General features: G+C 36.7%; 1 protein-coding gene across 2 annotated transcripts; it reads left to right on the forward strand.

Moving 5' to 3' along the window:
- Positions 1–617: 617 nt before the first annotated feature.
- LOC306842821 (protein MTSS 2-like) lies at positions 618–26557 on the forward strand. 2 transcript variants are annotated; one of them, XM_079373911.1, is made up of 15 exons: positions 618–1145; positions 5562–5623; positions 6036–6109; positions 18013–18097; positions 19291–19382; positions 19478–19552; positions 21094–21251; positions 21471–21578; positions 21913–22010; positions 22187–22319; positions 22422–22496; positions 22894–23043; positions 23311–23457; positions 24087–24255; positions 25249–26556. In XM_079373911.1, the coding sequence occupies exons 1-15, from the start codon at positions 1074–1076 to the stop codon at positions 26025–26027; spliced, it is 2277 nt and encodes a 758-aa protein (XP_079230037.1). In that variant the 5' UTR covers positions 618–1073; the 3' UTR covers positions 26028–26556. The 2 variants fall into 2 exon arrangements, with proteins under 2 accessions (XP_079230037.1, XP_079230038.1); XM_079373912.1 differs by lacking the exon at positions 22894–23043 and having other exon boundaries at positions 25249–26557.
- Positions 26558–27017: the final 460 nt, after the last annotated feature.

Below are 27017 nucleotides of genomic sequence, written 5' to 3' on the forward strand. Positions count from 1 at the left end.
AACAGAAAATGGGGTGACCAGTTTATCTTGATAATAGGCCTATTATATTTTTAAAACATATTTAAAAAACATTTTCTCTAATATTGTATAATTATTATACATGCAGTTTTTGTGAGCTCACATTAATTGAGAGACTAAACTGAATATTTATTTATTTATTTATACATTCATACATAAATACCTACGGGACTATTTAAGTGAAACACAGGACCATTTAAATAAAACACTGATTAAAATGGTATAAAATGGATTTAAAAAAGTGTCTTGCAAAAGCAGAGGAACTTTTATTATTATTATTATTGTTGTTGTTTCTGTTATTATTTATAATAATTATTAAAAGTTAGAATTGTGCAAGGTGCTGTAAAAACAGTTTTATATATTTTTTAATATATTTTTTGTCGTGACCGTTAAAGGGTTAAAAAGTGCACTGTCCATTTAATGGCTTGCAGTGGCAGCTGTGCTGTTAACTTTGTCCCTGACAAACAAAGACACGTTAAAACTACTTTAAAGGTCCACCATTCAATTGTCCTCTCCCTATACACACACACACACACACACACACACATCAACATGCCATATGTCTACCCTTAAGCCCCGCCCCCAGCCCCTAAGATCCCGCCCACCAACCTGGTGGATCGAATATCACGTCCGTCTTTCGCTGCATCACTCGACTCCTTATTTCATCCAAAAATCGCTGTTACGGCGACACAGTTTAAGCTGAAACCTCTCGTCCACGCGGATTTGACAGCACAGCTTGTTAGTATGATACTCAAACCGTCCTCTGTATCCTAAACCGGGGGTTGCGAGGGGAGAATCAGATCTTTTGACCCCAGCCATCATTCCCTGGATAACGGGCACAGAGCCACCCGACAGCCTCAATTGTTGTTTCTTTTTGCCGACATCTGCTGCATGTTGCTCCCATTTGCATCCGAAGCAACAAGAGGTCTGTATTAGGATGTAATGGACCACTTTCATCTCAATTCCTGAAGACGAAATCAGCTTATTTGGATCAGAACATTGAATCTGTTTTGTTAATTCATTGAGAGCATAATAACAATCAAGGGCTTGGTGACATGATGGAGAATGTGGAGAAGGAGTGCGGCGCTCTGGGTGGATTGTTTCAGGCGATCGTCAACGACATGAAGGTACCAGATGATGCAGATATTTAGCAAAAAAGATGGTTGTGTTTTACTGCCTTTGTGTTCATCAGGGGTCCAGCTGCCTGCACCACTGATGCTGTGATTGATTAATGGCATGGGGGTCTCAGCATGGAGGGCTTTGTTGTGGAATGAGAACTGGACCCTTTTGTAGATGTTAGTAAAACGTGTTATATGTTAAAGCATTTTTCTGTGCATTTTATAAACATAAGACTAATACATGAGTAAAATGAGAGAAAATATTTTTTTCCATTGAATATAGATCTGTTAGTGGTTTAGAAATGTTCAAAATTCTATTTTTTTTTTCAATCCAAAATAGTTTTTATATGAAGCATGGGCACCACCCACTTTTCCAGGCTTAAATAGAAATATAAAATTATGTTTTGATAGTCAAAGACATTTACTACCCCTACTACTGTCTGTCTGTTATTGCATGTTTAGAGAGGCTCATGTGTAGTTTGATTTTTACATAAACCATATAATCCCATTTTAACCCAATTAATTTTACTTAGTCCTCGCCATTTACAAATTTGAAAATGGTGCACTAAAAGTCTGCCTAGCTATTAGTTGTCCAATGAGCAAAAGACATTTACCTCTATGTTAGATTCAAGTCAGAATATCTCTCAGCCTGACCCTCTATCATATTGATGATTTTGAAAGCAATGTTAATGTGCCGGCATTATGCATGGCTCATAAAGAGACAGAAATGCATTAGAGTGAGCTTAAATGTGGAGCTTAACTAAACTCTCACTTGCTCAAAGCCTTGTTTTGATCTTAGTGAAGTAAAAAGAATCAAATACAGCTTTTAAATAGCTGTTTGTATAGAATACAATATGTAAACTATTGGTATTCATGCATTTAGGAAAGCATAAGTCATAAGGGTGACATTTATTTTTGACAGAAGAGAAAATTAAAATTAAACTAAATCTGGGGATTGATTGATTTAATATCACAGTGGCTATTTTGTATAGTATAGCCTTACTAAAATCAATAAGGTATATTATTACCTGGCATGCAAATATTTGATATCTTTATTTGCACCATTTATTCTTATTTATTTATTTGCATTTTCTTTACCCACATATATTTAAGAAAAAATACTAAAAAAGCCAGAATCCAGAATGAGATATTGTGTAATGTCATCAAAAACACTCTTCTTAAAAATGGTTAAATATTCAGGATGAAGGATGTTGTTGTTGATGAAAGATCCAAGGTCTGATCTTGATGAATTCAGTCTGACCTCCTGTAACATTTAAAACTCTCATGGCCATCTCTCAGATAGGATCTGCTTTTCCTACAGCTATTTGGGATTTTTTTGGAGAGCTTTCCAGCCTGTTGCGTTGCTGGAGCAGAACCCTGTGGTTGCACGTACTGTTCCATAAATGGTTTCCATGTTCTCATGCGGCTCCAGTAGTGAATGTTATTGCTGAAAGTTGGCGTTTGAGTGAAGTTCAGTGGCCAGATGCCAGATCTGGAGTTCATATATTGTGAACGGCTCCAGACTTGGCTCGGAACCAACCCTAGCAACGTTCAGCTTGTTTGACATGCAGCATATCAACACTCGTAAAGAGGGTGAAGCCGGAGAGTGTCGTAATGTCAGAGATGATGTGCGTAGGTAGGGCAAACTCCTCTTCAAAAATGTGCATAGAATTTCTCTACTCTGTGATTTGACTTGGCAGACCAAGATCTATAAAAGAGTTAACAGCTGTGGCCAAAGGTTTAGGACAGCTATTTTTGCTAGAATAATATGAAATAAAACACACAAACATAGGCCGCTTACCCTGAACCTTCTCCTAAACCTAACCCTACCCCATGTAGTTACCTTATATTACCAGTACTTTCTTGAGTAAGTACACTGTAAATACATGTAAGTACACGTACCGTAAAATAAAGTGCAACCAAAAATTCTGTCTGTACAAAAACTTTAATAGCATTTTGAATTTATTTTTCAGCAATGGTGTTTGCAAGCTTTTAACTGTGATAGCCGTAATGACTACAGATAAACTCAAGGGCTAATATGACAAACATCTTTAAGGTCACAGTTTCATTCTTGGGTTGAAATGTCATAACTTTTTGTTATTTTGCTTAATGTGTTTATTGGACACAAGGACTGCACTACTGCCACAAACCAGCATGGAGCCTAGGATATAACCACAAAATCTGGCTTTTCTTCAAAGTCTTATCTGAGCTTTGTCACTGATTCCAATCATAATACCAGAAAGTTTCGTTTTTTAAACAAAAAGCAAGACATTTTAATGATATTTTAATGTTTTGCAGGAAAGACCTGTTTTTATCCTAGTTTCTACCTAACTAATAGTGATACCAATTCGATACGATCTGATTCAATATATTTTATATTTATATTTTAAAGAAGATCAGATATATTAAATGTTTAAAACTGTGATGATGGAACAATACGGCCAATAAGTGAAATGATCTCAGCATCTGCAGACTGTTCTTAACCTGCAACAACCTTCTTTGTTCATCTGTTTCAGTCTCAATCTCCTCGTGTCCTTCTTGTCCTTGTTACTTGAAAGCTAATTAACCACCTGTGGGGTTTAAATATACCAGGCTTTGACTGTTTAGAAGAGCTCGTTTTTATTATTGTATGATTTGTGTACAGTACCCCTCATAAGTTTGGAGTCAGACACTTTAAATGGATCAAAAACAACTGTAAAGACTTTTACATTAAGTAAATTATGTTGTTGTTCAGTGTTTTTTTCTGGTGTTTAACAGTTTGCATAGAAACATTAAGCAGAACAACTATTTTTCAACATTGATAATAATAAGAAATGTTTCTTGATGATATCTGAAGGATCATGTGACACTGAAGACAGACTGTTAAAAATTCAGCATGGGAATAAATGACTTTGTAAAATATATTAAATAAAAACAGTTACGTAATTGTTAATTTCACAAATTTACAGTTTTTATTTTTGATCAAATAAATGCAGCCTTGATGAGCATTAGGGACTTGTAGACCCTAAACTTTTGAATGGTAATATATTTCTGTGTGGACCTATGCTTTTTTGATACTCTAGTCATATGTTTATGGATTATCCTGCATAAGCCACTGCGGGGCAAAATTGAGTTTTCTTCAAAACAAAGAAAAACCCCTAGATTCCAGCATCAACAAACAAAATAATCAGACACCCTTGCATTTATTTATTTTATGAAATAATAAGAAACAACTGTTTACTGTAGATATATTAAGTTTCCCTACCACATGCCTTGTGTGTCCCTATTTAGTGTTTGTGTCAGCAGACTCGATGTCAGAATGCACTTATTCAGCAGTTTTTGACCAATTTTTTAACACAAATGTGTATAGAGATAAAGGATTTCCAAACAGATAAACGTCTTAACCTCTGAATGAAAGATCATTTGCTCATGGTCATCAGAGACCCATGCAATAACAACATTCTCCAGTTTCTTAAAAAGAAATGTCAGCACAATTTTAAAAAGATTCTTCTCTCCTGTCCCTGGAAATTTCACTTTATTAAAGACAGACTTTCTCTTGAATTGATCCAATGTGAAAGCCTATGATGATCTGTTTTTCAGTTGTTTTGTATATGATGCATCTTGGGGTGTGATAATAAATAATTATTTTGGAATGAAAATTCTTAATGTTGTTTACAAAGTTTCTTCTTGACCAAGGAAATGTTTCTGGTTAAGCTTGTTAAAGTGATAGTACACCCAAAAATGGAACGTTTGTCATCATTTACCCACCCTCATGTCGTTCCAAACCTGTATGACTTAGATCAAGGGTCTCCAACGCTGCTCCTGGAGAGCTACCGTCCTACAGATTTCAGCTCCAACCCCAATCAAACACACCTGAACCAGCTAATCAAGGTCTTCAAGGCTACTTGTTAAGTTTCAGACAGGTGTGTTGGAGCAGGGTTGGAACTGAAATCTGCAGGGTTGGAGATCCCTGACTTATATATTCTAAAGAATGTTGGTAACCAAACAGTTTTGGAGCTCATTGACTGATGCTGATTATATGGACAAAAAAACACTGGGATAAAATATCTTCAATTATGTTTCAAAGAAGAAAGTAAGCCATGCAGGTTTGGAACGATGTTTCAGAAGCCTATTGGGAAGACACTAGCATCCTATGTTGGGGAACAACATATGCTGGTCATTTCAACAACTTATGAAGTCATGATGACAGACAGGGTCAGCACACCTGGACAAAATTTTTGCTGGTGTTCCTGTAGAGAATGTTCTTCCAAAACAGATGGAAGTGTGTCATGACCGTTTGTATTCAGCGAGACATCTGGTCCTCATCTGAAGTGCTTTGCTCTCTATGAGTTCTGAATGTGTCTGTGTTTTGTAGTACATGTGTGCAGTTATGTGTTGAGGTTTATGTCCTTACTAACTCTCTCATATGTCTCTTAATTCCTGTAGTACTCATACCCAGTGTGGGAAGACTTCGTTGCAAAGGCCACGAAACTACACTCCCAACTAAGGTAATTTAACACTTCAGACGTCTTTTATTAGTTATTTCTTTCATCTTTTCAGAGATATTGATACTCACCTTAGGCCCTGTTCCAAATGGACCCTCAACCCATGCGATCCACCTGTGCAGTCTACATTTTGCAGCATGGGCTGTTGGGTAATAGTCTGCTCTAGTGTGGGATTGACAAAATGGACAATAAGCACTCTTCTGAATCATAAAATGACAAATGAGACACCCTCAGGTCTTATGGACTTTACAGCATTAAATTCACTTCAAGTTCCTATCAAGCGCTTCATTCGGGACAGGGCCTTAATCTGCATTCTCAAGATGTCAATCAGATTGATTTTCAGCAGTTCTGTCTCTGTTCCTAATCAGCACTGGCGCTGATGACTATAAATGTTTTGCTGTTTACTCCCTCACAGAACCACAGTGTTGGCGGTCTCAGCGTTTCTTGATGCTTTTCAGAAGGTGGCAGACATGGCAACCAACACGAGAGGTACATTTAAAATGTTGAGATCACGATGATCAACAGTTGTTGAGTTGCAGGTTGTTGACTGTTTTGGGTGACTATAATAAACTTTTGCATTTAGTCAAATTTCACAGTTTAATCCCTATATATAACATCGGAAGGAAGTTGAGGCTGCATGATTTGGGGAAGAAAATGTGATTTTTCTGCTAAATTCTAATTGCGATTTAAAATGCGATAATAAAATTCCAGGTTTGCTGCTTGTTTGAAGGGCTGCATGTTTTGGCCAAATTGTTGTGATTATAAATCAATATGGCTATAACGTCATAAAAAAGAATAAAAATAATAATAATTATTATTATTACTACTACTAACTAAAAATACAAAATATTAAAATGTTAAATACAAAAATGAGTATTTCAGAAAAATAATATAATAATAATTTCAACTGTAAAATTATAATATAAATATTTATGCAAAATTACAAATATAAAATGATTACACATATAATAGAAAAATTTATACTTATCTTATTTTTTTCATTTTCAAACATTTCATTTTTAAAACCGCAGGAAGCCCGGCTTCTCTTTTGATAAGTGCTTCTTATTACAAGTATAGAAAGATGGTTGGCATACGTTGCATTTCCAAACACCAATGTTAAATCGACCCAAACTTGAGATGGAGTTTGTGTGGAGCAGCATTTACTGCAAACTGAGACGCTCTGGGATGCTTCAAACACCGACAGATCATGAGTTGCTCACGTGAAGACACACAGTGTTGCGCTTTACTCTAAAACACAAAGCACATATATTTATTTAATTAAATCACAGCCTCTGTGGACTAAGCCGTTTTGCGATTTAAATTTTGTTAAATTCAATTCAATTCTTTCATATGAATACATCAGAAAGGTCACTTTGAGTTTCTGCTTCTAGCTGACTGCTATTGAATCTCTGAAACCGAAACCTTCCTGTGCCATTAAAATCCTCTAGTTACTGCCTGCAGGGACCAGACAAGGCCGAACAAATCTAGTCTTCATCAACACGGTTAAAGGATGTGGGTCAGGCATAGCTGTCGGCCTAGAGCTGAATTACTCATTTGTATCTATCTTGTAAATTGCACCATATGTACACAAGTGCTGAATGCACTGGATCTTTATATCCCATGTAGTGTGCGTGGGTTTGTATGTATAAGCGGCGACCAGCCACAGTAGACAAAGGGACCGGTTGCTATTGGCTACCAAAATCTGCAAGGTTACAGCACTTGCACAGGAACTACATATAACTCATAGAGACCAGACAGACATAAAAAGCTCTAGTTTTAAATATCTGCTTAGTGTGGGGGAGAAATTATGATGGAATAGTTTATTTGACCCATCAGTTTATGAACTTTGATACTGGTTTGTGCTTGTTAGACAGGCTTAATCAGGGCTGTGATGAATGCATTTATATATATATATATTTAATATATATTTAAATAGTTGAATAAAAAAGTTATGCCACCTACCCCGTTCTTTATATATATATATATATATATATATATATATATATATATATTGCCAGAATGTTTGCTGCCACAACTAAAATATGTTGCCTAAAATATATTTTATAAAAATACAATAATGTATTTTCTTACCCTTTTAAAGTACAAATTTGGCATTCAAAAGTGTTTAACAATTTTAACTTAATTTCCTTAAGCCACACATATTTACCTTTTTTAAAAAAAAAAAAACATTTTGGCCAGAATAAATTTTTTATCTTGCATAACCTGGGTTGGGCTTGGCTTGCTTATTTGTTTATTTAATACCAAAAATCCCAAAAGTTATATTCTTGGAAATTATAAAGGCCCTTTCACATCAAAAGTGAAATAAATAAGCCTCGTTCTGAAGAAAGTGCCTCTGCCTCTGCACCTCACTCCCAGTTTCTCTCAACATGGGGACAGGAGAGATGTCAGTGAATAAAGGGGAAAAAAAGTAACTTGAGTTACTTATTTGAAAAAGTATCTCAGATATTTCATTGTAATTGTAAAAGTAATGCATTGCTTTACTGTTTACTTCGTAATCTGATTACGTACCTTGCATTACTTATAATGCATTACCCCCAACACTAATATCAGCACACTTGCAGTGATAAGAAATTTAGAGATATGGAGTAGAGTCTATAGAGACAGATTACTGTATATCACGTTTCGTTTTGTATGAGTCTAGTAAAGGCTAATGCAAAGTCATTAACCGAAAAACACAGCCACCTATCCACCGTCACCCTTCTGCCTGGTTCAGGATCATTACCAGATGCCAGTGAACCAGACTGATTCCATTTGTCCTGCGGGAGCGCTTTGTTCTGCTCCGGACTCCAAACATACAGCACTGCCATAAATTAGTTCAGTGAACTGTCAATACTTTTAGTGGATGGCTGTCACTGGAGCATTTTCACCTCTGACCTTGTCTGGCTGTTGTTTATGACTTTACCTCGATATAAAAGTTTCAAGTAATTACAATACACACCGAACTTTGGGTAATGAGAACAGAATTCATTACCAGATTCTTACTTTTATACATTTTTTTTTTTTGTGATGCCCTTGTTTTTTGGTTTCCAGTAGCACCACACTGAAATGATATCTACTCTACACCAATGAGAGGGCAGCATATAATCCCTGGTATTAAGTGTCAGCAACAGTAGGCATGCGTTGTCTTTGAATTAGGGACAGGCCGGGGGCACTGACACAGCTGGAGATCTCACTAAAACACTGACATCAGATGGATTCAGCTTCCAGTGACACACATTCTTCCCCCCATCACCCCAGTCAGCAGGCCCATAATCGCACACAGTCCGGACAGTCACATCAACTAACAAACACAGCCTTTCAGTGGCCTTTAAAGCATTTAAAGTATTTGAATATAAGTGAATTGCTATCACTTTACAATAAGATTGACTTTGTTTGTAAATCTTCAGGTGTCCTGAAAAAAACAATCAACAACAATGGGTTCATGTTAATAAAAAAATATTAATTTCTATATTATATAATATAATATAAAACAAATCAAATTGATAATTTTATAGTTAATTTAATAATATAAATCATGTTAGATTAAATTATAATAGAAATATGAATATACTGTTGTTCATTGCTAATTCATGTTTTTCATAATACTTTAGTGTTTATGTTAATTTATACCATTTAAAATATAAGTGAAAAGTTAACACTTTACAGTAAATTTATACAATAAATGCATTAGGAATCCTGAACTAATAAATACGAAGAATTTTTTCATGTTCATAAAAAATTATAGCATTTTAAAATCAATTATAATATAATATAATAATTACAGCATTTTAAAATCTATAGTAATGTTATTTTAGTATATATTATATTATATTTTAATAGATTATATAAATGTTATAACAATAATAATAATACATTAAATTAGAATAATTAGAAATAAAATATTTTTCATTGTTCATAATATATTAGTTATATTAATATTAATAATATTAATATTAATAATAATATTTATACACCTTTAAGTGACAGTGTATGTATCACTATAGAAATGACCATTAATTAAGATTAATCAATGCTTTGATTGAACATTATGAAGGTAAACCAGTTCATGATTCATCTTGAATGAATTGCCTGAATGTTTTGATCACTATTAAGGTTTCATCGAGTTTCATCTCAGTGGAGAAACTTATTTTTCACTACTTTCAAAGGATTGAAGTATTTGTCAAGGAAAGTTCAGTTTAAGTTAAGTGTTAGTAGGCTTGAGAATATCAATACAGGGAACGTTAATATGAAAGGAAATTTCATAGCTTCTCTCTCTCTCTCTCTCTCTCTCTCTCTCTCTCTCTTTCTCTCTCTCCCTCTTTCTTATACCTTTCCCTTCTATTATGACTCCCTTCCTTTGATAGCAATTGATTGCAAATGATGATTCCAGCAGTCTGACTTGTTTGTGATCTTTATAGTCATGGCGTCATGGTCAGCGTTTTTATAGCGCAGATGTGGGCAGTCTATTAGTGCACGTGTTAGACAGGCGTGGAAGTGTTTGATGTCTGTGTTTGACTTGCATTTGGACGTCTGGCCTCTAAAAATAGCAGCATTTGCTTACATTCACTTCCAGTTATGAATGTTAGAGGAGGGATGTTTACTGGAACACAAGTCAAATGTAATGATACATGCTTTGTTCATCTATATCTTTATTAACACATCTAAGTCAACGTGTTTATATGATGTCAGCCTTGCACTATGCATTGCACCACCCCATAGTGATTTAGTTGTGTAAGTGTATAGTTAGTCCCGCGGGTAATTTCTTATGTTGTGAGAGATGTGCCATGGGAGATGGTCACAAACCTCTCTGTCATGGGATCGGGGTGAGGTGTGTTTTAATGATGGCTCTTGGGTCTGTATGTGCGTGTTTTCCATCCACACTGATGACAGGCTCTTCTCAGCGTATGTATACTGTATGAGTGCTTATGTCTATACATGGAAGGAGCTTGGAAGCGATTTCGCCTGGCTTGCAGTGGCGAGGCAGAGATGTGTAATCCTCTTTACCTTGTTCTGACACACAGAATGAGTTTGTGCATGTTAGTGCGAGTGTGTGTCAGTGGGACGCAGTGGGCTGCTAATCTTCCCTGCAGCTCTGGACTGGCAGATGGCATGTATCCGTGCCAGCCATCTGGAGTGTGGGGCATGGGCAAGAATTTGCCTAACTTGGCACTAGAGATTATACCGTCAGATTCACACTTGCTACATTTCACCCTTTTCTGTTAACTTACCTTTTTATCAGGTCTGTGGGTCACCAAACAACTCCCAACTGATTTATTAAGCATTTAGGAAGGTTATATATATGTGGCCATTACCTTTGCTTACATTAGAGTTGCTACATTTATGTTGTATACTGTAGATTTATTCTATGGCTATATAGGCCTATATAGTATATAATAAAATAATACTGTGTACATATTACTAGAGAGCATAAAAATGGATTCTGAACCTCAGGTTTGCATAATTCGGTAACAATACGAACTGTGGATTTTGGACATGGTCGCATGAAACTGACATGTTTTTGAACATGTACCATGGCAACATCAGTTTTTTTGGATATTTATCAATGGCTTACCATGGATTTTGTTTTTGGACATGTAACGTGCCAGTACCAAGGTTTTGCAACATGGTGTCATGGGCGAATTATTCCATTAAATTTATACAAATTGAAGAACCAACAGCTGTTAAGCTAACCTCTGTCTTTCATTATTTGTCTTTAGTAAAAGCAAGCACACATTTTATATCCTTGAGTGCCTCTTATAACAGTCTTTACCACAAATATTATTCACAATAGAGAGGAAACCTGGAGTGCATTTAGAATCTTCCAGAATCATCATTTAGTGTGGAATCAGTTAAGTTCAGCTGTTGAAGCCAAGAGCAGATGCTTTAAAACAGTATAAAGTATTAAAAGCACAGAGCACTATGTTCTACATCCTAATGAAAAGAGAATTGACATAAAAAAAAAAAAATATCAAATACATAAAAAATCCCTTTCCACAAAATAATTAAACAGTTTTCCACAATAATAATAATAAGTGTTTCCTGAGCACCAAATCAGCATATTAGAATGTTTTCTGATGCTCATTACCATTAGGTTCAAAATCAAATTGTGTTCCAGTACCCTCCGAAGTACCTCAGGAACACAACTCTGGCTGGGAATCAATGGTGTAAAGGAAAAGATGATGACGAACAGCAGACAGGGAAAAGTGGTGATGTTATCTTGAACTCACGCCTGACTGAAATACTGTCACCCTTAATAGAGAGACAGATGAACAGAGAAGAGGGGTCACTATTATGTCTGTTTTAGTCAAATATGTGAGTGTGTTTTTGCTGAAGCTATAATTTGAAGCTCATCTGGTGAGGAGGACTGCAGAGTATTTTTAGCAGTAATGCTCTGTCCCCCATACAGGAAGTCTTAGAGGCTGTAAACACATATGTACACACTCACACTAAGCCGTACACACATGGGCGTCCTTAATGTCCCCTCCTCATGCCAGAGAGAGTCCTGGGAAGTCTGGAGTAATTGAGAACAGATAGAGGGAAGGCAGGGGGTCAAACTCAGTTTTGCTGTCGCTGGTCTTCCTGTCTCTGTCTCTGTCTGTTGTTTCATGTAACTCGTGCTAGACACTGAATATGTGAGAGCGTCTTTGACATTGAGTCCTTCTGTTTATTAGTCTGCTGGTTGATTAGATCATTATGTAACCCTCAGAAATGTTCTTCAGGGAGGCTTTCTTCAGCAAAAACGTTGTTTGTAGCTACAAACGTGAGAAGAGGGAAAGAGCAGTGGATGTTTTTGTTTTTACTCATATGCATTTATGTTTGAGGTTGCGTGGAAGTGTTTACATGAAGAATCGAGTATCTCAGCGCTTCATGTTTTCTTCGATCCCACACTATAGTTGCCCCAAAGAGATATTTGTGACCCTGGCCTGGACCACAAAACAAGTCATAAGGGTCAATTTTTCAAAATTGAGATTTATACATCATCTGAAAGCTGAGTAAATATGCTTTCCATTGTTAGGATAGGACAATATTTGGCCGAGATGCTACTATTTGAATATCTGGAATCTGAGGGTGCAATAAAATCAAAATACTGAGAGAATTGCCTTTAAAGTTGTCCAAATTAAGTTCTTAGCAATGCATATTACTAGTCAAAAATTAAGTTTTAATATATTTAGGGTAGGAAATTGACAAAATATCTTCATGGAACATGATCTTTACTTGAATGATTTTTGGCATAAAAGAAAAATCGATCATTTTGACCCATACAATGTATTTTTGGCTATTGCTACAACTATACCCAGCGTCTTAAGACTGGTTTTGTGCTCCAGGGTCACATTTATTAAATATAAAGTGTATCCTCATTTGTAACCCACTGTACTTTTCTAATTTGGTGCATTTCCAAGTGAAAGATATTCAGAGGGCAAGACTTTTTATCCATCAAGACTTGATTGGAGAGTCAGAATGGAGCCGGACCAAATGTGAGTTTGCTAAAACTGAAAAAGAACAAACTTGTTATTCAAAGTGTGTTTTTATATTGGTCTAATAGAAAATCATGGCTTCTGGTTTAAACTGGTTGTCTAAAAGCAAATTACACTTTTTTGCCAACAGAAAATAATACAAATTTTGTTTAAATAGTATTTTTTAGTTGTAGATGATGTGTAGAATATTTATGGGCTAGCTTTACTGACTGCAGAAATTATTGTGGGTTTTATTAATTATTGGTGATTCTATAGTACTTGCAGAAAATATGATAAATATTTTAAATTAAAAAGACAACAGAATAAACATTAATGACTTTCACACTTTAAGTAAGTAAGCTAAATTAATTAAACACTAAACAGACTAACAAATGTTTTGGTGTCATTTTAAGTAAAAAAAAAATCTACTTTCATATTATAGCTAATCGTTTTTTATGGTGAAATTAAGTTATAAGAAATGACACTGACTTACAATAAGTAATATTTTGGCTTATATCTAAAGAAGATAAGTATGGTCTTTATAATAAATCTTTTTATTTTTGTGTGCATGTTTTTGTCTTTGGGAAAATAAATATTTTCAATTCATAGTAAATCAAAATGTAAGGTTTCAACCAAAGAAAAACAAATAAAATTGGCTGTAACAAATTACAGTATTTTTTTTAAGTTGGTTCAAAGTCAAAAAAAAAATTTCCAGAGTAAATAGCATTATAGCATTGCTCAAGTGACATTAGTGGGAAATAAAAGTCTTTTCAGAGAAAAATCAAACTGTTGCAGTGTCGGCCATTCACAAGATCTTTTAAGAGTGTCTGCCAACTACTTCTGCACCTGCACACATATGCATTCAGATAGCGAAAGTGCACATCTGAGTCAGAGACCCATGGAAACTGCTTCTCCCTTCAGATGGATGCGAAGGCTGTTCCTTTATCAGATGTTTTGATTGAAATAATGTTAAGGTCACATTTAGTTTCTTTGTCAAGGTGGCTAGAACCAAATATTTTTCTCATCTCCCACCATTTTTAATTACAAAACGATTACAGTAATGCAGTGAGCTTTTATTTTTAAAGTGAACATGGATTCAAATTTGACTCTATTCCCTTTCATAATGCACATTCCTGGTGTTATTGTGAACAATTAACATTATAGTTATGCTAGTTGCTCAACGTCATCTAGAACAATTTTCATTCTTAACTGAGGTCACCAAGATCAGGTTCAAAGTGAAAGTTTTGTTGTGATTTACTTCCATTGTATGGATGAAAATCTCTTCTTTTGTGTTCCTTTATAGAAAGAAAGTCATACAGGTTTGGAACAACATGAGGTTGAGTAAATGGCAATGATAAAATGATCATATTTAGGTGCACTATCCATTTTATCGGCTGTTGAGCACATGTGCAGTTCCTCAAGGGTTCACAGATCTACTAAATAGCTTCCCAGTCGTGGGCAGGTGTTGGAGGCAGTGAGAGTTTGGCTGAATGGAGCATCTGAAGCCTCTGCGTCATGTAATGTGAAGGAAGGCTGTGGGAGTTGCGAGTGTCTGGTCAGGGTGGTAGGCCAGGGGACTCCTTGATACAGGAAGTCTGTGAACGCTTTCAGGATGGAGATGTCAGCTGATCCCTCAAGGGAAGGGAAGAGGATGCTGGCAGGTGTGTGAGTGTGTTTGTGTAGCATATCATCTCGACTGTAGCAATGACGTCGAGAAGGTCTGTTTTTGAGATAAAAAAGCCTTCGCTTTTGAGCGAAAGTGCAGCTGTGAACTTTGCACTGAGCCATGCAAATGGATTGTGTGAGTGCACAGATCAACTCAGGAACAGCTCTGTTATGTCTCAACACCAGTAGCGTTGAACTTGATTTGCCTTGCCAAAGACCTTTGAGAATAGGATGTGAGTCGTGCATGCTTTTGGACAAGCACGCTGTGTACTGACAGTGGGCCTTTCTCTCAGACAGACACTATGGGATGGACCTGTGGGTCTGAGCCAAATGGTACACAGGGAATTTTCTTTTTTCTTTTTGCAATATCATTTCCTGACTACAGCCCTTTAGACCAAGGATTCAGATGGCTGATCTTTAACCTTCCTTTCCTCTAACTGTCACCTGGTTTGGCCACCGTTCAATCTGTCAGTGTCCCACCGAATGGGACAAACTGTGAAAACTCCACTTTGAAAGAAGTAAAACAACTTGTCATTTGGGCACTTGTGCTTTTTATAGTGCTGATTTGATTGAAAATGCATAAATAAATGTGACATATATCAAATAGAATTTCATTTAAAGCATACAGTATATATACATATATATACACATACAGTATATCACAGAAGTGAGTTCATCCCTCACATTTTTGTAAATATTTTATTATATCTTTTAATTTGACAACACTGAAGAAATGACACTTTGCTACAATGTAAAGTAGTGAGTGTACAGCTTGTATAACAGTGTACATTTGCTGTCCCCTCAAAATAACTCAACACACAGCCATTAATGTCTAAACCGCTGGCCACAAAAGTGAGTACACCCCTAAGTGAAAATGTCCAAATTGGGCCCAATTAGCCATTTTCTCTCCCTGGTGTCAAGTGACTCATTAGTGTTACAAGGTCTCAGGTGTGAATGGGGAGCAGGTGTGTTAAATTTGGTGTTATCGCTCTCACTCTCTCATACTGGTCACTGGAAGTTCAACATGGCACCTCATGGCAAAGAACTCGCTGAGGATCTGAAAAAAAGATTTGTTGCTCTACATAAAGATGGCGTAGGCCATAAGAAGATTGCCAAGACCCTGAAACTGAGCTGCAGCACGGTGGCCAAGACCATACAGCGGTTTAACAGGACAGGTTTCACTCAGAACAGGCCTCGCCGTGGTCGACCAAAGAAGTTGAGTGCACGTGCTCAGCGTCATATCCAGAGGTTGTGTTTGGGAAATAGCCATATGAGTGCTGCCAGCATTGCTGCAGAGGTTGAAGGGGTGGGGGGTCAGCCTGTCAGTGCTCAGATCATACGCCGCACGCTGCATCAAATTGGTCTGCATGGCTGTCGTCCCGGAAGGAAGCCTCTTCTAAAGATGAAAACAAGAAAGAAAGAAAGCCTGCAAACAGTTTGCTGAAGACAAGCAGACTAAGGACATGGATTACTGGAACCATGTCCTGTGGTCTGATGAGACCAAGATAAACTTATTTGGTTTAGATGGTGTCAAGCGTGTGTGGCGGCAACTAGGTGAGGAGTACAAAGACAAGTGTGTCTTGCCTACAGTCAAGCATGGTTGTGGGAGTGCCATGGTCTGGGGCTGCATGAGTTCTGCCAGCACTGGGGAGCTACAGTTCATTGAGGGAACCACAAATGCCAAAATGTACTGTGACATACTGAAGCAGAGCCAAGCATGTCTCCATACCTAAACCCTATCGAGCATCTGTGGGGCATCCTCAAACGGAAGGTGGAGGAGCACAAGGTCTCTAACATCCACCAGCTCCGTGATGTCGTCCAATGGCAACCTGTGAATCTCACCCTAAGTGACATTTTCACTTCGGGGTGTACTCAATTTTGTGGCCAGCGGTTTTAGTTATTTTGAGGGGATACAAAAAAAAAATGAACTGAAATGAAAATTAAAATATAAAAAAATAACATCTAATTCAAAATATTAACAAAATCTATAATAGGAATACTAAAATAACAACACTGGTTTGAAGAACTTCAAAAATCTTCAAATCTTTGTATTTTACTCATATCTGAAGTCTCAAATGAACTGACGTGCCTCTTATTGCAATGAACTCTCATGTAGGAGCCTGCTTGTTTTGAAGGTTTTCAGGTCTGGTGCTTCAGTAGCCGTGTGTGTTTGTGTGTGTTTCTGTGGTTATAGGAGCGCAGGTTATTGCCGGCCTCTCCCATTCTCTCCTGTAATAATGGGGTTTAGGAAACATGAGCAGACAGGAAAGGCAGATACAGAGTGGAAGAATGGAGGGATATCCCTTTACCGGGTTCCCTCCTTTTCCCTTTGGACCTGGCTGGATGGAGAGATGGAGTGCTGTTCTTCTGGGCTGCTCCTATTTCTTATTGCACACACACAAATTTATATTTGATGTACAAAAACACTAGGCCTATGACATAATTCATCTCTTTTAAAAGCTTGTTGACAGGCAGTTTTCATGTTTAGTTTTTTTCTAGATATTTGATGTTTGGTTCCATTGATGGTTCTCGCATTCTTTGACCATTGCGAATGAAATACTGCACTAAAATACTCTGATAGAGTTTACTGCAATGCTTATTCAAAGTTACCACAAGTCTGTAGTCCAGTCCCCTAACAAATGACCAGAATTGTGTAGTTCTTTACATTTCCCATCCTGGTTATTATAATCAGTCAGATGTTCCCTTAAATCCACTGGCCCCTTGAACTCTGTAAGTGGAGACTTTGGCCCTTCTAGCCTGTGTAACCTACTGGCCCTCATACCAACCGAGTTCAATCTCATCGGATCTGGCTGTGAGATTGGGGAAAATCTTGGCTGAGCTGGCTGTGTTAAGGGCCAGGCAGGCTAGGCTTTATAGCTTAAGACCCCTTTTTAATTACACTTGGCTGGAGAGGAAAGTTAACACCACTAAGTAATTGTGTTCAAGGTCATCAAGCGAGTAAACACTTCTTGATGGATCAGAGCCATTCCCAATTTGGGAAGTATTCTATTTGTGGTCTTTGAAGTTCTGTCTCCTGTGAATACAGTGCAATTATTTAGTATTTTCACCGAGTAAGCACATACTTTTCCTTTAATGGGCCTGCTTTTGTGTTTCTGATTAGTTTGCCACCTTGTGGCCATTTTTATATGTGCGATCAAAATCTATATGTGGCCAAATTTGTCTAATGTTTTCTAAAATATTGACTATCTGCACTCAAAATGTTCTTATTTCATATTTATTTCTTTATTTAACATTCATTTGTCTTGTTGTCAGGTGCCACCAGGGATATTGGCTCTGCTTTGACCCGGATGTGCATGCGACACCGCAGCATTGAGGCCAAACTACGCCACTTCACCAAGTGAGTGATCGACCCATCCATGGCGTGATTACTTTCATGCCTTGCACCCCGCCAGTCAGACGGCACAGACAGGATTTGATGTCTGTGCCAGGCATTGATTTTCCACTGCGGTGATAAGCAAACATTCATGGATCAATCAGCCTGCTCTAAGGCTTTAATGTGTTGTCTTCAGAGAGACCAAATTAGCTCACCGCTCACAGATTTCAAATGCTGACCTTAAAGGAATAGTTTACCCAAACATGAACATTTTCTCATCTCGTACTCACCCTCATTTCATTCCAAACTACTCATATGATTTTCTTTATTCTGTGGAACACAAAAGAAGAAAATCGTCACACTGCTCATTTCCATATTTTTGTACATACTGTATATGTGTGTGTACACACCACGGGTCAAATTTTTGAGTACCTGACATATTTTATGTTTGAAATAAGTATCTTATGCTCATCAAGGCTGCATTTATTTATTAATAAAATACACTAAAACAATAATGTTTCAAAATATTATTACAATTTTAAAAAACTGTTTTCTGTTTTAAAATGCTTTAATATATAATTTGTTTCTATGATGGCAAAGCTGAAATTCAGCAGGCATTACTCTAGTGTTCAGTGTTATTCATCATTCTAATATGCTGATGCTCAAGAGATATGTATTTATTAGCAACAGCTTTTGCTTGATACAGTACCATTCAAATGTTGGGTCAGTTATTCTATTTCAAATAAATGCTGTTCGTTTGAACTTTCAATTCATCAAGAATCCTGAAAAAAATGTTTCATGGTTTCTGCAAAAATATTAAGCAGCAAAAACTATTTTCAGCACTGAAAATAAATATGAACCATTAGTAATAATTTAGCACCAAATTATGCTTTGCCATAACAGAAATAAATTTCATTTTAAACTATTAAACCCATCATTCTAAATTGTAATATTATTTCACAATATTATTTTTTTGTTTGCTGTATTTTTTATCAAATAAATGCATCCTTGAGCATAAGAGCATTAAAAAAAATTAATATTCCAAAATTTGACCTTTAGTATAATCATAAATCATATATATTTCCAATATAATCATAGAGTTCTGTCTGTTTCATTTTTTTGTTCTTCTTTAAATTACAATGTGATGTTGGATGACCATTTTAAATACTGTATTATCTCTATTGTTTCATTTTTTGCCATTTTTAATTTATACTCAGTGCTCTAATGGAAAAAATGATCGCCCCACTCCAAGACAAGATAGAAGAGTGGAAGAAAACAGCTGCCCTGCTTGATAAAGACCATGCCAAAGGTGGGACTGACTCATCACAGTTGTCGATAAGCAAACCTGGTTATACTCAGTACACTATAACATCTGTGAATTTACACCTTCCTTCTGTTCACCAGAGTACAAGCGCTCTAGGCAGGAGATCAAGAAGAAATCATCTGACACAATAAAGCTGCAGAAGAAAGCCAGAAAAGGTTGGTGGTCTTATTCTCTCTGTCAGGCCAATGATTTCCCCCTTCGCTCACACCCTCTCTGTGCATTATTTCCAGAGTATTACTGCATTTGGTATGTTAAATTATTTGTGAAATTGTGCCGTGCTGGGATCTTTTCTAACTCAACCCCTTCTCTTGCATGCTTACTTTTTCTGATGTCAAGAATAATTCGGTCAAAGACAGATTATAGAGTTCAAGAGTTGGTTCAAAAGGTCACGGTAACCCTATTAAATCAGATGATGGTGATCGGTAAACTGTACCCCCATCTAGTGGAGGAATGCTTCCATTGCGTTTGATAGGGATAGTTCATCTAAAAATGAATATTCTGTCATTATTTACTCACTCTCATGTTGTTTCAAACCTGTATGAATTATTTTCTTCTGTGGAACATAAAAGAAGGTATTTTGAAGAATGTTGAGGGGGAAAATGTACAATTACATTAGTGCAATGTATCATAAATGTTGTGAGGCAACAGATTCGCTTGCGATTGCATTCCCTCACACCTTTGCAATTTCTTCATGGCAATGCTGTTTTTCTCTCTGTCTTTCATACTGTGATTGGCTTGGCTTCTGCTTATAAACTGTAGAACTACCAGGTATGTATTCAGGCAGTTCCATCATAGTTCATCACATTTAGCATGACTAACATTGATTTCATTTCATCCGAGGCACTTTGCGTGTGTTTTAATGAGAATGTTTTAGTGTCCTTTTCAAACACAAAGTTCCATTGTTCGCAAAGCGTGCTCATCTCATTGTCACTGTTTCCATCAGACATAATAAGCATCTGTGTTGTGAAATCATAGCGCACAATCATGCAATATTTGCAGTGTGTTTAGTTTCATAGCATCAACTCTTTGTCATTTATTTCTTTCATTTTTCATGAAGGTTTCCTTGCATGAAGCCAGACAATGCCTGGTTGCTGTGTTGACATTATCCACCCTAATCTGTCTTTGCTTGTGCTGACCCATGGGACATTTGTGTTCACATCTACATCAAACATTTAATGTGTTAAAAGTGCTAAAATATGCATTTTCAGTGCATCTCAGCATACACTAAAAGCTCAAAAGTTTGGGGTCTGTAAGATTTAATAATTTTTTTAAAAGAATGATCTAATGCTCACCAAGGCTTTATTTGATCAAAAATGTAATTTATTCCTGTGATGCAGTCGTTCTCCAGTCTTCAGTGTCACATGATCCTTCATAAATCATTCTAACATGAAGATTTGGTGCTCTAGAAACATTATTATCGATGCTGAAAACAGTTATGCTGTTTAATGTTTTATGGAAATCATGGTACAATTTGTTTCAGGATTTTATGATGAATAGAAAGTTCAAAAGAACAGCCTTTATTTTTGGTAACAAAAAAGGATTTTACTGTCACTTTTGATCAATTTAAAGTATCCTTGCTGAATAAAATCTTACTTTCCCCAAATTTTGAAGAGTAGTGTAATTTTCCTTTCGTGGATTGTTTATCCACACACTGCTTTATTGCCTCTCATGGTATATCTCTTTCTCTTCGTCTCAGGTCGAGGAGGACTGCAGCCACAGCTGGACAGTGCCATGCAGGATGTGAGTGACATGTACCTTCTGATGGAGGAGACTGAGAAGCAGGCTGTGCGCCGAGCCCTCCTGGAGGAAAGGGGGCGCTACTGCACCTTCATCAGCTTCCTGCAGCCTGTAGTGGTGAGAATGAAGGGCTCTGAAGTTCTTGAAGTTCTTCTAGATAATATATAATAAAAATGTATTTACTTGTAAAATTTATTGAATTAAAAATATCCATTTTATGTATTTATGAAAAAAAGCAAACATCCAGTGACAACATGCCCCTATGTATGTATTTCAATGAAAGAGAGGAGTGCTTGCTGCAATTTACAATAAAGTGGCATTAACCTCTTTCCTCAGATCGGTGAAATTGCCATGCTAGGAGAGGCCACTCACCTCCAGGCCATTATTGAAGACCTCACCGTGTTGACCACTGACCCACATAAACTGCCAGAGGCCAGTGAACAGGTACTTAAACACATATATAGAGGGGCAGTCGTGGCCTAATGGATAGAGAGTTGGACTTGTAACCCGAAGGTCGTGGGTTCGAGTCTCAGGACCCTTGAGCAAGGCACCGAACCCCCAACTGCTCCCCGGGCGCCGCAGCACTGCTCTGGGTGTATGTTCACTACTGTGTGTACACTTGGATGGGTTAAATGCAGAGCACAAATTCCAAGTATGGGTCACCATACTTGGCCACCCACCACTTCCCTTTTCCCCTTTCCCTTTATATGAAAATCATTTAACAAACATACACACAAATTGTAATAATAAAAATATATTTTGTCTTTTATTCCACTAGGTGATTTTGGATCTTAAGGGGTCTGACTATAACTGGTCCTACCAGACTCCACCTTCTTCTCCTAGTAGTGTTGGATCTAGGAAGAGCAGCCTTTGCAGGTGCTTGACTCATAAATCAAGATTTTGCTTCATTTCTAAGTTACTATTATTTTATAATGATATTATTAAGCCATATGTAGTCTCAACAATTCTGGGTTGAGTTTGGATATCCTCATTTGGTTATTTGTTAGTTTTGAGAGTAACACTAATGATTGATTTCCTTGTGTTCCTCTCAGTTTGGTGCATCTGCCACCAGGTGGTGCCCATCGCCTGAGCAGCGTGTCCTCTCATGATTCTGGATTTGTCTCTCAAGATGCCAATGTACACTCCAAACCTCCCTCCCCCATGCCATCTGACATTACTAGCCAGGTCTTTACCAGTTCATCTGCTGTTTTGTTTCTGTCTGGTTCATTTAATGCTTATTTCCACATCCATTTCACTGACCTATCTTTAACTATCTTTGGTAAACAGAAGTCATCCAGTTCTGCATCCTCAGAGGCTTCAGAAACCTGTCAGTCAGTCAGTGAGTGCGGCTCTCCCACAATAGTGAGTATTAATTTCAGTCAGGAAATGTCATTAATAAATTATTTGAATAATTAATCTCTTCACCCCAACATCTTAATCTTTCATGATTGAGCTCTGTTACATTTTTTTGTTAAATCGACAGAATTCTGTTGTCATCATTTCTTTCTTTCTCATAATTTGCACTTAAGTTATCATATTTCTTTGATTTAAATAAAATTACATTTAGTGGATAGTTTTGTCCCATTGCTAAGTAGAATTCCGAGGGTAATCTTATATATAGTATATATATGTTAATTTATGGGTTGATTTAAATGGTTTTTGTATATTATTATACTGTTATTTGGTGTGGGGTATTCACTGAAGCTTGTGTGATGTTTTCTGTATTTGATTGGGCCATCCTGTCATTCCGTTTCCACAGTTCGGCTCATCCTTTGCTACCTTTCGCCCTGCTCACTGTTTTAATGACTCCATCAGGCCTCACTCTTACATACTTCCTGCGTACCCTTCCTATAATCAATCCCCAGGATCAAACTCCCCTTCACCCACATCAAAGATTTCTTACTGGAAGGTTTGTTTTTCATTTTGACCATTCGGTCAGCCTTTATTTGCTTTATTATCTTCTGTTATAAAACATTATTAGTTATAATTTGTTTGTTTTTATCTCATCCCATTTAATTTCTTTATCATCCGCTTTTCACTATTAACCAACATCCTCAAGTTTGCTGTTTTTGTTTTGTTTTTTTATTTATTAAAATAAACATCTACTAAATAAGCAGGTCCTGTCCTATTCTAGCTAAATTTCCATACCTTAAAAAAAAACTATTTCCTCTTGCAGCAGGACTGGTCAAAGGCAGGTCACTATGAGCAGATGGCTGTAACCGGGCAGCGCAGGACTGAGGCTGCAGAGCCCTCTAGTGGAATAATTCACCCTGAGGATCCTTATAGGCTAGCTAGGATGAATTCTAAAGACCTTACTGCAAAGGTATTGAGAATTGATTTTTAACATAACATTTTAGCATTTAATCATTTTATTTGTTTTTAATAATTAAGATTATAAACACTACCAGTCAAAGGTTTGGAATAATTCAGATTTTTTAAAAATGGTTTTAAAACCAGGGCAACACTCATTTAATTAAAAATACAGAAAAAAATGTAATATTGTAAAATATTATTACAATTTAATTGAATGCAATTTTAATATAATTTATTCCCGTGATGTTAAAGCTGAATTTTCAGCAGTCATTACTCCAGTCTTCAGTGTCACATGATCCTTCGGAAATCATACAAGTTTGCTGATTTGGTGCTTAGTTATGATCAGTTATTAAAAATAATAAAAAAAAAATACTTATTTTACATATTAGAAATATTGTTAAAAATATTAAGCAATCGTTTTCAATATTTCAATGTAGACTGGAGTAATGATTCTGAAAAATTTGTATTACCATCACAGGAATAAATGACATCTTAAAATGTATTAAAAAAGAAAACAGTTCAATTGTACAGTATTACTGTTTTTACTGTATTTTTGCAGATCATAAGGAAAAAAACTTAATTAAACCAGATTTTTGACTGGTAGTGTACATATCTATTATTTCTCTCTTTTTCTCTTAGCATGGTAAGCCGATGTTATCCGCTGCTAGTGAGCTGGCTATGGTTCTGACTCGTGGGCTTAGTACAGAACAGCAGCAGAAGAGCAGCTGTGACTCTCTACAGTACTCCAGTGGATACAGCACACAGAACACGACGCCATCATGTTCAGAGGACACTATCCCTTCACAGGGTAATATACACACACAAACATAAACACTTTAAATACAGGTGTACATTACGTACAACATTTTCAACACTTGTCTATTTCATTCAGAGAAAAATACATATTCACACACACAAAGATTGCCAGCAGGCTCTTTTTCAAAAACTAAACAACAGAAGTGATTGGATTGCTATACAAACTCCATACAGCTTACAAATAATACCCCTCACTGGATACAAATGGTGGACTCAACATGAAATGATGCTATAATAAACATAAAATGCATAATACACAAATAATGTTATCATTAAAGATAAAATAACTATTTAAAAACAGTACATTTAACAGTTTCAGTAGGAATTAACTATAAGTACACTACTTTTTGAAAGTTTGGGATTAGTAAGAATATGTATTATTATTATTTGAAAGAAATTAATACTTTTATTCAGCAAGGATGCATTAAATGGATCAAAAGTAACAGCAAAAAAATATATAATGTTACAAAAGATTTCCATAACATTATAAATGCTGTTATTTTGAGCTAAATTTTGAAGAAAATATTATTAGAATATTAGAATGATTTCTGAAGAATCATGTGATATTGAAGACTGGAGTAATTGCTGCTTAATATTCAGCTTTACCAACATTGAAATAAATTACATTTTCAAATAATAAATTGGAAGCAATTTTTTTTTTAATTATAAAAATATTTCTGAATTTTCTGTTGCTTAATTTGCTAAGATTATCTTAATGCATTATGGAATAGATAGATGAACTGCTGCCTTAGAATCTCACCAAAACAAGGTATCTTATCTTCTGGAACAGTTGTTGGGTTGGGAGTGTGATTGTGATGCCTTAAAATGCTGCCTAAATAGGAATCTCACTGTTTTTAAATACAACCACATTTATTAAAACTGTTACCATTTTAATAAGAGACCTAAAACACACACAAATACAATCCACTGCATGAAGGCCGATAGAGTTGAGTAATCTCTTCTCTTCTAATTTTTTTCTTTGCAGGATCTGAATACGATTGTTATTCCATGTATGGCGATGATGATAACGACGCACAGACAGACTTCGACAAGTCCTGCACCGTCCCTCGCCATAGCAATCTGGCTCAGAACTACCGCCGTATGATCCAGACCAAGCGGCCCGCCAGCACCGCAGGGCTGCATGGAGCACTGGCTGCCCAGGGAGCCCCAACAACCAATGGAAAAGGAGGAGGAAGTAGTGTCATAGCCTCAGGAACAGCCACCATTCGTAGAACCCCTTCATCTAAAACAAACGTGAGACGCACTCCATCCAGTGTGGGTCCGATCCCTATACGACCACCTATTGTTCCTGTAAAGACCCCGACCGTCCCAGACTCACCTGGATTCCCCAGCCCTCCTCCTGAGCACAATGGAAGTGAGGAAAACCTGTACAATGACGAATCGTTGGAAATTCTGGACTACAAAGCTTCTCCCAAGCGAATGAGTCTGCCAACGTGGGGAGCTGGTGGCGGAAGTGTCTATGCCCAGCAAACTGGAGCTGCGGGATTCACTTCAGAAGAAGAGCAGATGCTTGCCGCCAATCGCCATAGTCTGGTGGAGAAGATTGGAGAGCTGGTCGCGAATGCTCACGCTCTCGGTGAAGGTCAGTTCCCATTTCCCATGGACCCGCAGGCTAGCCAGGGCCACCAGCAAGATCAAGGGCATGAGCAGGACGGAGACGACATATTGAAGACCATCCGTAGAGGAGTGCGTCTTAGAAAAGCGGCCTGCAATGACAGATCAGCACCAAGGATTTTGCGATAGTTTAGTACCGCTTCTCCTGCCAAGTCTATTGCTACAGACTCTCCAAATGAAGAGGAACAATATATTATGTGAAAATATAAAATGGTGATTTTTTTTTTAATTCAGTGTTAAAATCTGGCATCGAACAACTAGAAAGCCAGTGTCAATGTTAAATGTTGAGTGCATATGGACTCTTTTATTGTTGTAGTTATATTCGCCAGAATCTCTTTGACAGGCATATTATGATGGACAAATTGTGGCCTGAAGGATGAGAATGTAATTTTAAAATGTGTATTAACATACCGGTTGTTCCTTTTTGGAGTTGCTGTTTGTAATGACTATGTTCTTCATGTTACTTTTATGTAACTGTGATGTTTTTGAGACATTTCTTTTCCCACGTGTAACTATTGTAAAAAGCCAAAGTCTTGTTCGCAACTGAAAAGCTGCAGAAAACTGCTTATACCGCAGCTCAGTCTCAGATGGACCACACAATCGAATCACCGCACATGCTGTAAACTGCCAAATAAAGCACATCAGTTGTACTAGACCAGAGAATTGATTTGTTCTTGCTGAATGAATACTTGTGGATGAATTTAGAGGTGTCATAAGAGTATATTTACCGTTCTATTTTAGAAATGTCCAGCAGGTGGTATAAGTTGCTTTATTTATGTTGCATATGAATATGTCAGTCATACAATACTATGGTATATTTCAAAGTAACATACTATTACCATGTTTCTTATATACAGTATCATGGTAATACTATGGTTTCCTTTCATGGAGCATCATGTTATGGAATACAATGTAAATACAACTGAATATCACTATGACAATCAGATTATCTTCTGTAGAGCTGTTTTACAGCTGAAATTGAATTTGTTTCATAATTTATGTACATTAACATTATTTTCTGTTTATTACTATGAAGCTGCCTTGACACAATCTATAAACGCTATAATACCATAGTCGCATACAAAAATTAACCATTGTTTTACTGTAGTAAAAGTGTAG

Source organism: Barbus barbus (genome assembly GCF_936440315.1).
Source record: "Barbus barbus genome assembly, chromosome: 23".
Classification (NCBI taxonomy): domain Eukaryota; kingdom Metazoa; phylum Chordata; class Actinopteri; order Cypriniformes; family Cyprinidae; genus Barbus; species Barbus barbus.

Excerpts from the sequence above, each read along its gene's own strand:
- LOC306842821 (XM_079373911.1), top strand. The coding sequence starts at position 1,074 with ATGATGGAGAATGTGGAGAAGGAGTGCGGCGCTCTGGGTGGATTGTTT. Across the intron at positions 1,146-5,561 it reads CGATCGTCAACGACATGAAG|TACTCATACCCAGTGTGGGA; the intron begins GTACCAGATGAT and ends TAATTCCTGTAG. Across the intron at positions 5,624-6,035 it reads AAACTACACTCCCAACTAAG|AACCACAGTGTTGGCGGTCT; the intron begins GTAATTTAACAC and ends ACTCCCTCACAG.